Genomic DNA, 13,975 nt, shown 5'->3' with positions numbered 1-13,975 from the left:
ATCTGGTCATTTAGGGCACATTTTTGTGGCTTGGTCGTAAAAAAAAAAAAGGAACAAGTAAAGACGGCCAAGTGTTCGTTAGGGACGCCCTTCTTTTTTCCATTATCGGCCGAGGACGCCCATGTGTTAGGCACGCCCCAGTCCCGCCTTCGCTACGCTTCCAACACCCCCCCCCCCGGGAACTATGGTCGTCCCCGCGACGGAAAGCAGTTGGGGAAGCCCAAAATCGGCTTTTGATTATGCCGATTTGGGCAATCCTGGGAGAAGGACGCCTATCTCCCGATTTGTGTCGAAAGATGGGCGCCATTCTCTTTCGAAAATAAGCCTGATAGGCACCTTAAGGTACTGATTTACTAAAATGTCATTGCCTAGGGCCATAGAATAGGAAAAGAGCTACTGCTGATCTGGCAGAGGGTGCTTCTCCAACCCCCCCCCCCCTTTAAAAAAAAAAAAAACCACTCACTGGGAACAAAGTTGGAGCAGTGGGGAAGGAGATACGAGAGAGGTCTCAGCTGCCAGCTCTGTTTTTGGGCTGGCTCCTAGATTTAACGAAAATTTGTCGAGGCCTGCTCTACGCCACATGCTCAACCCAAAACAGCTGCAGATTCCCCTATGGGTAACAGTGAGAAGTAAAAGTGAACGATATTTACCAGTTAGTACTGATAAGCTGTGCAATACTTTTACTAAGCTCCTAATTCCTAATCTTCCCGACTACCATTCTGAAATCCAAAAAAATGTCTGGTCCCAAGGATTTTGGATAAAGCATTGTGTACCTGTGTTGGTGTCTAGGCATGACTACAAGATTAAAGGATAGGATATTCACAGATGGCAAAGCTGGCTCAAGCCCTGACCCTTAAAATGTCTGGCATGGGCAGCCCCGTGTTCAGATACTTACGGTAAGATCCATCACAGCTCAGTTCATCACTAATAACCAGACAGGTGAGCTGGGAGTACGGTAACGGATTATTCCGGTTATAAGGGCTTATGATCATCCCGATGAACATTGCCCCTCCTCGGGAGAAGTAACTCTGAAGGAGGAAGAGAAGTGCAGGACTTGGAGTTAACACAGCATGCCGTCTTGAGAATTTGCCCTTCTGCCAAGGGTTTTCAGAGCAGTTTATATCGTATAAATAAATGCTAAAGTCTTAGGGCTTCTTTTACTAAGCTGTGGTAAGCATTAATGCGTGCTTACTACAGCTTAAAAGGGCTTACGCGGGACGTGCTGAGGTATCCCACGGAAGTTATGAATGTGTGAGCGCAAACCATGCCCTAAAAATGTTTTAATATTTTTCTGGGATAGGAATGTCTGGAGGAGGAGAGTAGACGTTTCTATGCTAATCAGTTAGCAAATGTACATGTAAATTTGTTTCAACTGTTTTTATTGATGATAACGTATTAAACATTCCACCAGTTTCTATATGGCAAAATAAATGTCAGAGCATGTTACATTTGAACATAATATTGATAATCGTTATCAACCGTTTTTCTCCCCCCCCCCCTCTTCCCTCCCTCCCCTTGTTAATGGGACGTTTCTTAATACTTAGATAAAAATAAACTTAAATTATGACCTTGTCCCCCCACCAATGTTGGCTTCCATTCAGCGGTTCTGCTTGAGCTGCAAAACCCTAGTGAGTTGAACTTTTAAAGTATGCACATTAGTCCACAAAATCATTCACGGCGAAGCCCCAGCCTACATGTCTGAGTTAATAGACTTGCCACCCAGAAACGCCAAAAGATCATCCCGAACCTTCCTCAACCTCCACTTCCCCAATTGCAAGGGCTTGAAATACAAGTCGCTACACGCGTCAACCTTTTCTCACATGAGCACGCAGTTTTGGAATACACTGCCGCGCAACTTAAGAACGATCCACGAGCAAGCTTCCTTCCGCAGATTATTGAAGACCCATCTTTTTGAAAAAATTTACGGAAAGAGCCAAAACACATAGAGTCCACTCTCACTGTTCACTAATGCATCATACATCCACTTCTGAACTCTCATCCCCCGTAATCTCGCATCACTCATACCTTTACTCACAGAAATATGCATACCATATGTCTTTATGCCTTATTATCGCCCTTTAAGCTCCCATTGTCTCCTTCCAACGTTTCAATGTCTGTGTTCCATTGTTACATTCCTTAACGACACTTCGATTGTCTCGCACAACTCTGCACAATGTAATCCATAACCAATTTGTAACAAACTGTATTTCCATCATTCATCTCATTTTGTAAGCCACACTGAACCCGCAAAAAGGTGGGAAAATGTGGGATACAAATGCAATAAATAAATAAATAAATAAACTCCCCTTGGACCTTAGTATTGACAAATGCTCCTATGTTCAATCCTACGATAGCCTTTTACAACTGTCATTCACCTTGCCCCAACCTATCCAGCCACCCATTCTATCAATTACCCCCTCTTGTACATGTAAATTTAAAGCAGATTTTTTTTTTCCTTTTGAAAGGTTTTCAGCACAATTGGGTAGCATAATTAGTTGACATTTTTTTTTTTTTTTTTTTTTAGTTACCGAGACTGAAAGGCCTTCAATTGTAAGATTAAATGGGGGGTGGAAGCTCAAGTACTATTTTTTTTGCTGGTATCTTTATCAACATTTATGAGTGGCATAAAATATTGCACGAATCTCTCCTATTTTTATATTACCGTGTCTTCATGCTTCACCTTCAATTACATTTGCATAAAAATTAATCCTACTCTTCCTTTGAATGGCTGTGGATCAATAGAAGACCAGGCTAATTTGCAGCTTGTAAACTCCACTGTTACCATTATTGATTTGATGCAAGTTAAAAGGAAGATACTAGACGTGAAACAGATACTTTAATTTTCAGAAGTACCTGGTATTTAGCCTGGGTATCAATATCTCGTATGGAAGGGTTGGGGTCAAAGGCAGGGTGAGAGTGATACCAGCCAATGACACTATACCCTCTGGCAGCCAGCGTCTCCGATGCTAAGGTTTGTGACACAGGGTCCATCTCGCACTGGAGTCCCGTGCTGAGACTGTTGCATGGCTCAGCTGCACAAATCTGTAAGTAACAGAGTGTCGTGAGTATATGTGAAGCTGGACATTCAAAGGCAAGTTAATGAAGACGTATATTACAATCCCTGACAAACCACAGCAAGCGAGTTGGTAGATAAAATCTCTGTGATTATATCACTTGTATAGAAATACTAACAAATATTCAAAACTTTCCAATGATGAAACTACAGTGTAGTAAATTTAAAACAAATCAGAGAAAATCTTTCTTCACCCAACACATAATTAAACTCTGGAATTCGTTGCCGGAGAACGAGGTGAAGGCGGTTAGCTTAGCAGAGTTTAAAAAGGGGTTGGACGGTTTCCTAAAGGACAAGTCCATAAACCGCTACTAAATGGACTTGGGAAAAATCCACAATTCCGGGAATAACATGTATAGAATGTTTGTACGTTTGGGAAGCTTGCCAGGTGCCCTTGGCCTGGATTGGCCGCTGTCGTGGACAGGATGCTGGGCTCGATGGACCCTTGGTCTTTTCCCAGTGTGGCATTACTTATGTACTTATGTCCTCTACTTGGCTCACTTTTATTACATAGAGCAGTGATTTAACCTATTGTGATGTCATAGTGGCTCATTCCACCAATAAGAGCCAACCTCATTAGTGATGTCACAATGGCTTGATTGTATAGAATGTTTGTACGTTTGGGAAGCTCGCCAGGTGCCCTTGGCCTGGATTGGCCGCTGTCGTGGACAGGATGCTGGGCTCGATGGACCCTTGGTCTTTTCCCAGTGTGGCATTACTTATGTACTTATAGTAATTAGGCAACATTAATAAACTTACCTCAAATACATGCTAAACAAGAGACTAGAAACTACCTTGGACTACATCTCCCAAATTGCAAAAAAGTGATCTACAAAACTGTCCACTCTGCAGACTTGACTTACCTAGAAACCAAATGGTGGAAGTCCTTACACCACAAAATAAGAAATATACAGGAATAGACTAGATTCCGCAAAATCCTCAAATCGTTCCTATTCAAACAAACCCTCACAAAGAACAACCATATCTCAAAATAACTAATTATTACTTGAGTTGGTTATTACTATATTTACCATTAACTTTCTCTTTGCTTCATGTACAATTTCTCATTCATAATAGATTTTCTAAATGTTAAACTTTCATAGATATCCCAGTATGTTTATGATATTGTATTGTAAAATTGGATTCTTACAACACATTAGTTTCTTATGCATTATTCTTTGTTATGTATCCTATACTGTTTATTGTAAGCCACATCGAACTCAAATTTGTTTGGGATAATGTGGGATATAAATGTCACAAATAAATAAATAAATAAATAAATACAGCTAAGCAACAAATGAAAAATAATTACATTTTCACACATGTACATATGTATATGGGGAAGCATCTCATTAAAAATAACTGTTATGCATAATAGGGAAACAAGAAAGCAAATCTGTGACCTACTGACAGTCCAAAATCAGCAGGATGAGCAAGATGAAAAGCAGTGTGTTATTTCAATGTGTTTATAATGAAGTGAGGCAACAATGCAATGACTAATAAACATATCTTTCTCTCTCTTTCTGTGTTAACTGGATTACTGCCGCGGGACATGTTTATTTTTTTGTTACATTTGTACCCCCCGCTTTCCCACTCATAGCAGGCTCAGTGCGGCTTACATATTATATACAGGTACTTATTTGTACCTGGGGCAATGGAGGGTTAAGTGACTTGCCCAGAGACACAAGGAGCTGCCTGTGCCTGCAGTGGGAATCGAACCCAGTTCCCCAGGACCCAAGTCCACCACGCTAACCAATAGGCCACTCCTCCACTCCTAGCCTAACTGAGATAATATTTAACCATCTCTCTGACCTCATGTGCAACTTTCTTCAAATCAGTCACCTTACTTTCAAATTCTTCCTACTTTCTTATTCATCTATATGTTACAACTTTGCCTTACCCTTCACTACCAATTATAATGTTCTAGTACATATTGTGTGGTCATTGCAAGCAGTATACCATGCCATACTTTGTATTGTTCGAATATTTTTACTGCACTAATTGCCTATTGCTCATGTTTGATCTATTCTTACTGTACACCGCCTTGAGTGAATTCCTTCAAAAAGCGGTAAATAAATCCTAATAAATAAATACATAAATAAATAAATAAAGTGCTACACAAAGTCTTGGGGGAAAAAAACAATATTTTTAAGCAGGACCGCTCACTGCATTCCACACAGGGCCGTGCCGACCCGGTAAGCGCAGTAAGCATGGCAGGAGGGCGCCTGCCAATCAAGGGCACCGCCGGCAGCCGAGTAGTGTTCTAAAATTAAAAAATATAAACCTCTCTCACATTGTTGGCGCCTATGCGCATGCGCTGCTGGGTCTGGCTGACTGGCTCCCTGCTGCCTTCCCGTGCGCAGCGCGTCATTCATCTGTTTAGCACCGCCCCAGCTCTGACGCACGCGCCTGGACTATGGAGCCTCGCAGGCAGTCCAACTCTCCAGGACCTGGAAGGGTGTTGCTGACGCTGACGCCGCATTGGAGTGCAGCAGTGCTGAGAGGAGAGAGGAGAGCCGGCGCCGCTGCTGGATGATTGATCGCTGCTCCCGCTCCCGCGGCGCTCCGCCTTAATTTTGTTTTTTTGCTGAGACTGAGTCAGACTGTGGTGGACAGCATTGGTAAGGTTTTGCCTTGTTAGTTGTTAACTTTTCATTACTTTGTTGGCTGGCTGGCGTGGCGTGGGCCTACTTATAGATAAAGTGCATTTGAGGCTGCAGGTTGAGTGGAGGAACTCAACTGGAACCAACCAGGCCAGCTGGGGAAGAAAAGAAAGACAACAGCCAACAGCAGGCAAGGAAATTTCTGTGGGGGGTGGGGGTGGAGAGAACAAGCTAGAATCAGGGAGGAACGAAGGAGGGGAGAGTAAGGGCAGCAGGAAAGGAAAATAAGAGCTGATGGAACAGAAAAGACATAGGAAAAACAAGGCAAGGAAATTTCTGTGTGTTGGGGGGGGGGGGGAGAGAACAAGCTAGAATCAGGGAGGAAGGAGGGGAGACTAAAGGCACAAGGAAAGGAAGAGATAAGCTGATGATGAGTAATAAAATGGATTGTGACATATGTATAGCAATAGCACAGTCATATTTCCAGTTCTAGTAGTACTTAAGATCCAGCAACTATGTAAAAAAAAAACAAAGTAATTGACTTTAAAATGATGGCTCAGAGTAAATGTAATGACAAGGATGTTTAAAGTGGTAGTGCTTAAATATAGGTAGCAATGGAGGGTAATCAATCATGTGATAGGCTTTCGGTTTTGTATAGTACTATTTCTAAAGCGCTACTAGGGTTACGCAGAGCGGTACAAGTTAACAAAGAAGGACAGTCCCTGCTCAAAGGAGCTTACAATCTAAAGGACAAGAATGCAGTCAATCAAATTGGGGCAATCTGGGTTTCCTGGTTAGTCCAATGGTTAGGTGCCGAAAGCGACATTGAAGAGGTGGGCTTTAAACAAGGATTTGAAGATGGGGAGGGATCATAGATCTGTGTAATGTTATTATTTAGTGTTTAAGATGGATGATTATGGTATGCCTTCTTGAAAAGATCTGTTTTCAGTAGCTGTGTGCAGATGTATGAGAAACTGGCTTTTAGAAAATTAAAATAAAATATGAACCTTTTTTTTTAACTTTCCACATAGGCACCCTGCTATAATCAGGCTCTTTTGAATGTAGGTACTTTTACACCTTAATACTAACTTGACTGGCACCAACTAAAGTTCATTTAAATGTCCTGTTGAAATTCTAATGCTGTGTTATTCTAGATCTGTAAAGGGACCGGTGCTATATTGTACTGATCTGCAAATGGGAATGATGAGTGAGGAAATTACATTTGCAGATGACACAAAATTCAAATCTGTTAAAATACATGTGGATTGTAAAAAATTGCAGGAAGACCTTAGGAAATTGTCTCTTGGGCCAAACCAGGGGGGGGGGGGGGGTGCCAACTGATAGTCTGCAGGGGGGCACCAGAGACCCTTGGCATGGCCCTGATTCCACAGTCTACAGAATGAGAGCGCATATATCACTTAGGGGTCCTTTTACTAAGCCACGTAGGCGCCTACGCGCACCAACACGCGCCAAATTGGAGCTCCACCCAGTTACCGCGTGACCCTTGCCGTAATTTCAATTTTGGTTGATGACCGAAATTTTTTTTTTAAATTTTTGGTGCGCATGAGCTGCACGTGTCAAGTGGCATTTGACGCGCATAGGTCATTACCATCCGGTTAACGTGTGAGAACTTTACCGCTAAGTCAATGGCTGAGACGCGGCAATTTTCATTTTGCCGCACATCCATTTTGGGGGAAAAAATTTTTTAAATGGCATTTTTTGTAGGTACGCTGAAAAATAATTCTGCACGCATCCAAAACACGCGTCTACACTACCGCAGGCCATTTGTCAGTGCACCTTAGTAAAAGGACCCCTTAATTTTTAAATTAAAGAAAAGGAATTAAAAATGCATTCTTTTTTTTTTTTTAATATCTTTATTAAGTCAAAGTATCATAAACAATCATACAACTCAAATAACCATCACACTTTGCCCAGTACAGTTAGTTCCCCAACTACACACGGCCCCGAACTGACATCGTCTACATAGCAAGAATAGGGAAAAGGAACATATGTTCACCTTTGACTCAATTTTTTCCCTTTTTTGTAACCCACATTCATTGAACTATAAACTCCCCTCCCCCCCAAGCCATCCCTTTGGGTAACACTGATCAACGAACCCAAACACTGTTTCTATAACTTAAGCCCCCAAACTATCTAGTGCCCTTTAGTCAAGAAATGCCAGGAATTCTCATTCTTCATAACCAGGTCACATCCTTGAGCTTTTCAAACACTTATTTTTACAGCAGCTACTGAGGAGCAGTACGGCCAGATATTTTAGTGCAAATTACTAAGCACTTAACTGCCTGAGAGACATCGCAAAAGCCCTCTCGTAATACCCACGTGCTGAATGAGAGCTGAAGCTGATTGAAAAGCAGCAACACACACATACCTCTACTGTCTTGTCAGCTTCCAAATACTTTCCTCCCAATAAACCAATCACCTCGGCCATGGAAACGTGTGCATGCTTAACAGAGAAAAAAATGCATCAGATCAAATAAGCAAAGTATTTTGCCATATCTGGTTTAGCTTTTCAACCACCATGCGATTGGCTTATATTTAATAAATAACTGGGCTTTAAATATAATTTCATATCTAATCAGATCTCCAAGCATTTTTACACTCTCAGCATCTGAGAATGAGGGTAAAGCCACCTCAGTGTTGTAATCATTCTGTGGCCTGCTGTGCACTTCGTAACTTCTGAAGTGGAGAAGATGGAAAAGAATTATTACTATATTATAACTGTAGCCAGGCAGGGACACATGCAAATGAGGGATTTACATAAGGTCACGGTGGACAGTGCAGAATTAAATAAGCTGATTATCCTTCATAGTTTCAAGTTCTCTAACATTTACAACCCAACCTAGAAACCCCAAACGGGCCTACCAGACTGACTACACTGCACAGGCTGCACATTTCTACCCTCTGCTGAGACTGAGAAAATACTGGTTAGTAGAAGGTCTGCACAGGCTACTTGTATAAGAAGTTTTAGTGTTCTCAGTCTCCCTCTGCTGGTAAAAGTGCACAACCCAAGCATCTTGAACGGTCTGGAAGATTGCTGAGGAAATAAGCTGATTATCCTTCATAGTTTCAAGATTATGGGCCTCAAGTCTTCAAAAATGAATGCAATAATCATTTGTAAATCTGTTAACCGGAAATGGCAATCGCCACTACGGCAAATGTAAGCCACAGTGAGCCTGCAAAATAGTGGGAAAATGTGGGATACAAATGCTACAAATAAATAAATAAAATGACACCTGGAAATATAATGTATCCATATTCATGTTTGCAATCTCCCCCCCTTACGTGGCAGAACCTCCCAGTCAGAACAGAACAAAACAACAGCAAAGGTGACTGAGTCCAAATGATGATTGTGTACAGGTGTGATACTTTATTAAGTTGAGAGCCATTCAACACAAATTCATGTTTTGGCTAAAAAGCCTTCATCGGGAGTCTGATCTCACAACCTCATCTCATAATCAACCCATGTCGCTGAGAACGTGCTCATACACCTTCACTGAAGATATGTTCAATTCAGCAGAAAGAAATGCTAAGATTAAAGCACACTGCGCTTCTCACAAAAAAAAAAAAACACAATCTTGTGTACTTACATCGCTAATACGATGTTTGATACCAGCGTACACAAGATCGCATTTTTTTGTGAGAAGCGCGGTGTGCTTTAATCATAGCATTTCTTTCTGCTGAATTGAACATATCTTCAGTGAAGGTGTATGAGCACGTTCTCAGCGACATCGGTTGATTATGAGATGTGGTTGTGAGATCAGACTCCTGATGAAGGCTTTTTAGCCAAAACATGAATTTGTGTTGAATGGCTCTCTCAACTTAATAAAGTATCACACCTGTACACAATCATCATTTGGACTCAGTCACCTTTGCTGTTGTTTTGTTCTGTTCCGACTGGGAGGTTCTGCCACATAAGGGGGGGAGATTGCAAACATGAATTGAATGCATCTTCAATGAAGGTGTATGAGCTAAAGATATACCAGCTACTTAAGCGACCTGATGTGCCTGCTTGCAATAGCCAGATAGGAATTGAATATTCGGGCATAGCTGGCTATATTGCGTGACGTAGCTGGTTATCTCCTATGCACTAACCAGGGATATTCAGTGGGAGATAACTGGCTATCCACTGCTGAACATCGCCACATAGCCGGTTAAGTGCCATTTAACCGGCCAAGGGTCATTCCTGGCCGGTTAAATGGATTTGAATATTGGGGGATAGGTGTCTTGCTATAAAAATGGGATTAAAATGTAACAAATAAATAAATAAATAAATTAGTCCAGTCCCAGCAGAAGTGAGGGAGTGAATTGGAATGGTTAGTGAATTATTTTTTTCTTTGAAGCCCTGTACCTCTGGAGAAATATAAACTGCTTATAGATGTCAGAGAAGGGCTACCCTGTATTTGTTCACACCGGAGCCTGCAAAGGCCTCTCCGGTACTATGTTAGCCACATTGAGCCTACAAATAGGTGGGAAAATGTGGGATACAAATGTAATAAATAAATAAATAAAATCAAGTCCATAGAGGGCAGTGGTAGAAACAAGGTAGGTATTAGGGCTACGGTGTGGGGGAAGCAATGTGGATTTAAATACGAATAAGTATACGTTAATCTACCCAAAACAGCAGCGAACCACTGAGAAAGACAACTGAGCAACTGGATGACCCATTGGTCTTTATTTGCTATCTTCTCCTATGTTACTATGAGGCCACAGCTGCTGGCCAAAGGGCTCTGGGTGGGACTACATCATCTCGAAGAATACAGAGCCATGTCCAGAGGGGTTAAAAGTTTCCCATAGATGGAAAAACTGTAGATGACTTCTGTGTCCTGCACACTGGAGGCAGCTATACCATAGCTGAGGCAGAGCTCAAGTCTCCACCTGCTGGAAAACTGAGGAATCACACCAGTACTTTACTCGCCACAAGACTTATGTGAACTAGGATAAGCAGGTATGTGCATGGGGCAAAGCTTGCATGAGGTGTGGGAGTCTTAAAGAAATGACTTAAAAATAAAAAAGGCTGATATAGAAAGCAAGGTAGCTGTCTAACTTTGATGTTCAACAGTGCAAAGTTTTTCTATGCAGCTTCATATAGTCTCCTGGTTTAACTAGGCCAGTGGTTCCCAAATCTGGTCCTGGAGGCACCCCAGCCAGTCAGGTTTTCAGGATACCCACAATTCATATTCATACGAGAGATTTGCATGCACTGCCTCCACTGCATGCAAATCTATCCCATGAATATTCATTGTAATACCTTCCAAATGACTGCAATTCACTTTATGTATTATTTTAATTCAATATCTAGATTTTAACAAGAGTTTTTGTTGACTCGGGAGAACGAAAGTAGTATGAAAGAGAGAGAATGAGGAAAGAGTTAAGGATAAATGCTAATATATGGGTATTATTTATTTTTGTTACATTTGTACCCCGCGCTTTCCCACTCATGGCAGGCTCAATGCGGCTTACATGGGGCAATGGAGGGTTAAGTGACTTGCCCAGAGTCACAAGGAGCTGCCTGTGTCTGAAGTGGGAATCCAACTCAGTTCCTCAGGACCAAAGTCCACCACCCTAACCACTAGGCCACTCCTCCACTGTTGCTACTATTTGAGATTCTACATGGAATGTTCCAACATTCCATGTAGAAGTCGGCCCTTGCAGATCACCAATGTGGCCGCGCAGGCTTCTGCTTCTGTGAGTCTGACGTCCTGCAGGACGCCAGACTCACAGAAACAGAAGCCTGTGCAGCCTTCTACATGGAATGTTGCTAGTGGAATAGCAGGAGAGTGGATGAGGATGCCAACAATAATGTATTTATTCACTTGTAAAATAAAAGATTAAAAAATTAAAAGATGACAATGTACATAAAAATGACCCGACATTGTAGACATCTCTTCGGAGAGGAGTATTGAAAGTCCGTTCTGTTCTTTAATATATATTTTATATATATCTTTTTGAAGAGAGGAGACCTGAGAGGATTGTGTTTCGTCATTTCCTCTGGAGTACACATTCTATGTTACATCTTCTGAGGTTACAAAGACCCCTGAGGCAGGCCATTGGGCCGAAACACGGCCGTGTCGGGTCATTTTTATGTACATTGTCATCTTTTAATTTTTTAATCTTTTATTTTACAAGTGAATAAATACATTATTGTTGGTATCCTCATCCACTCTCCTCACTTTTTGTTTCATATCCCACGGTTTCGTGAGGGTTTTTACCTCCTTTTTTGTTTTTGGCTAGTGGAATAGCAACATTCCATGTAGAATCTCCAATAGTAGCAACATTCCATGTAGAATCTCCAATAGTATCTATTTTATTTTTGTTACATTTGTACCCTGCGCTTTCCCACTCATGGCAGGTTCAATGCGGCTTACATGGGGCAACAGAGGGTTAAGTGACTTGCCCAGAGTCACAAGGAGCTGCCTGTGCCTGAAGTGGGAATCGAACTCGGTTCCTCAGTTCCCCAGGACCAAAGTCCACGACCCTAACCACTAGGCCACTCCTCCACTCCTATTTATGTTAAAATCTAGATATTGAATAAAAATAATACATAAAGTGAATTGCAGTCACTTGGAAGTTATTATATTGAGTCTGCAACAAATTAAAGGGAGCTCATTTAGATATAGTTAATGAATATTCATTGTGGACATCTTGAAAACCTGACTGGCTGGGGTGCCTCCAGGACCAGGTTTGGGAACCACTGAACTAGGCAGCTCTATTTAGCTGTTTAAAATAAGCTGGATGATCAAGAGGCCATATTGGGACCAGCACTGAATGGCCAGGGCTAATTTTCACTGCTAACCAGCTAATTTAACTAGCTAGCACTTGGTACAGCCATAACTACAGTAGCTTAAATCTATTTCTGGTCACAACCTAGTTGGTTCTCTTGCCAGCTAGGCAGTTGTTTACAAATTTATGCGTCTATGTTTCAAGATCTGCTTAATGAATTACACATAAGCAGTTGAAATGTCTGTCTGGGGACAAAATAGCTCTCCAAAACCTTAATGGAATAGAACCAAATTTAGCATGAGAAGTCACATCTAGTTCAAAATTGGGACAGATCAGAGTGGGGATTCCACAAAAATAATGTTGTGCCCCCCCTCCCCCCCAAAAATGGCCAAATTGCTCCTTTCAAAATGTCCTCCTCTCCTATTCTCTCCCAATCACACACAGACTTACATACATAGACACACACACAGAGGGCCAGAAAAGTATTCTGAGGCACACTTCACATGCTTTCCCTCTCAACCTGCAGCCCCACCCCTATCCCTGCTGAGCTGGCTATCAGTGAATCTGATGCGTATTTCATTTTCTATTTTGTCAATTCTACAGTAAAATGAGGTGACTAAATCTAGAGGCTGACGGGATTTCAGTTTCAGCACCATAACTGGCTTGATATTTGGATTCGGCCGAAAATTCAAGTGCGGTTTTGGCTGAATCCGAAACTCCCTGCCCCCACCCATGACCACTCTGTGCCGCCCTCCCACCTCCTGTTGGGGGAGGGGCGGGGGCACCGGTTTCAGTTCTGGATGAAACTGAGTGGCGAATTTCAGCTGCAGATTCAGTTTCACTCACCCTCTAACTGAATCTTCTTGCTATGGTTGCTATATACGGTAACACCTAGTAGCAAAACCGTGTAGTTTGCTACCGGTTGCTACATACAGCTTCCTAGTGGTGACAAAGCATGGAAATACCTGTTGCCTTGCTACACTGGCCCCTATTGATTACCGTATTTTTCGGACTATAAGACGCACTTTTTTCCCCCCAAATTTGGGAGGAAAATGGGGGGTGCGTCTTATAGTCCGAAGGTAGCGAGTTCCGAGTTCGGGATCGCCCTCCCCTACTCATGTCACGCGATGTTCCCTGGTGGTCTAGCGACGTCGGGGCAGGAAAGAGCCCCCTCTTTCCTGCCCAGCGCGCTGCTCTCCGTCCTCCTGTATGCTGCCTGACGGTCTCGGCGAGATTCAAAATGGCCGCCGAGAATTGAAGTCTTGGCGGCCATTTTGAATCTCGCCGAGACCGTCAGGCAGCATACAGGAGGACGGAGACTCGGAGAGCAGCGCGCTGGGCAGGAAAGAGGGGGCTCTTTCCTGCCCCGACGTCACTAGACCACCAGGGAACATCGCGTGACGTGAGTAGGGGAGGGCGATCCCGAACTCGGGGGGAGGGCGATCCCGAACTCGGACAAGACGCACCGGAGCACCTAGGTTTTAGAGGAGGGAAAAAGGAAAAATTTTTTTTTTTCCTATTTCCCTCCTCTAAAACCTAGGTGCGTCTTATAGTCCGA

General features: G+C 42.5%; 1 protein-coding gene across 6 annotated transcripts in view; it reads right to left on the bottom strand.

Moving 5' to 3' along the window:
- MYSM1 (Myb like, SWIRM and MPN domains 1) overlaps nt 1–13,975 on the bottom strand; it is a 62,377-nt gene that overhangs the window by 13,071 nt on the left and 35,331 nt on the right. For all 6 annotated transcript variants that reach the window (XM_030206706.1, XM_030206708.1, XM_030206711.1 and 3 more), the window contains 3 exons: nt 8,066–8,140; nt 2,854–3,042; nt 896–1,028 (listed from right to left, as the gene is read on the bottom strand). In XM_030206706.1, the coding sequence (XP_030062566.1) occupies nt 896–1,028; nt 2,854–3,042; nt 8,066–8,140 (397 nt within the window). The remainder of the gene's footprint in view (nt 1–895; nt 1,029–2,853; nt 3,043–8,065; nt 8,141–13,975) is intronic.

The sequence above is a fragment of the Microcaecilia unicolor genome, chromosome 6 (assembly GCF_901765095.1).
Source record: "Microcaecilia unicolor chromosome 6, aMicUni1.1, whole genome shotgun sequence".
Classification (NCBI taxonomy): domain Eukaryota; kingdom Metazoa; phylum Chordata; class Amphibia; order Gymnophiona; family Siphonopidae; genus Microcaecilia; species Microcaecilia unicolor.
Note: the sequence above shows the minus strand (reverse complement) of the source record. Positions and strands in the feature narration are given on the sequence as shown.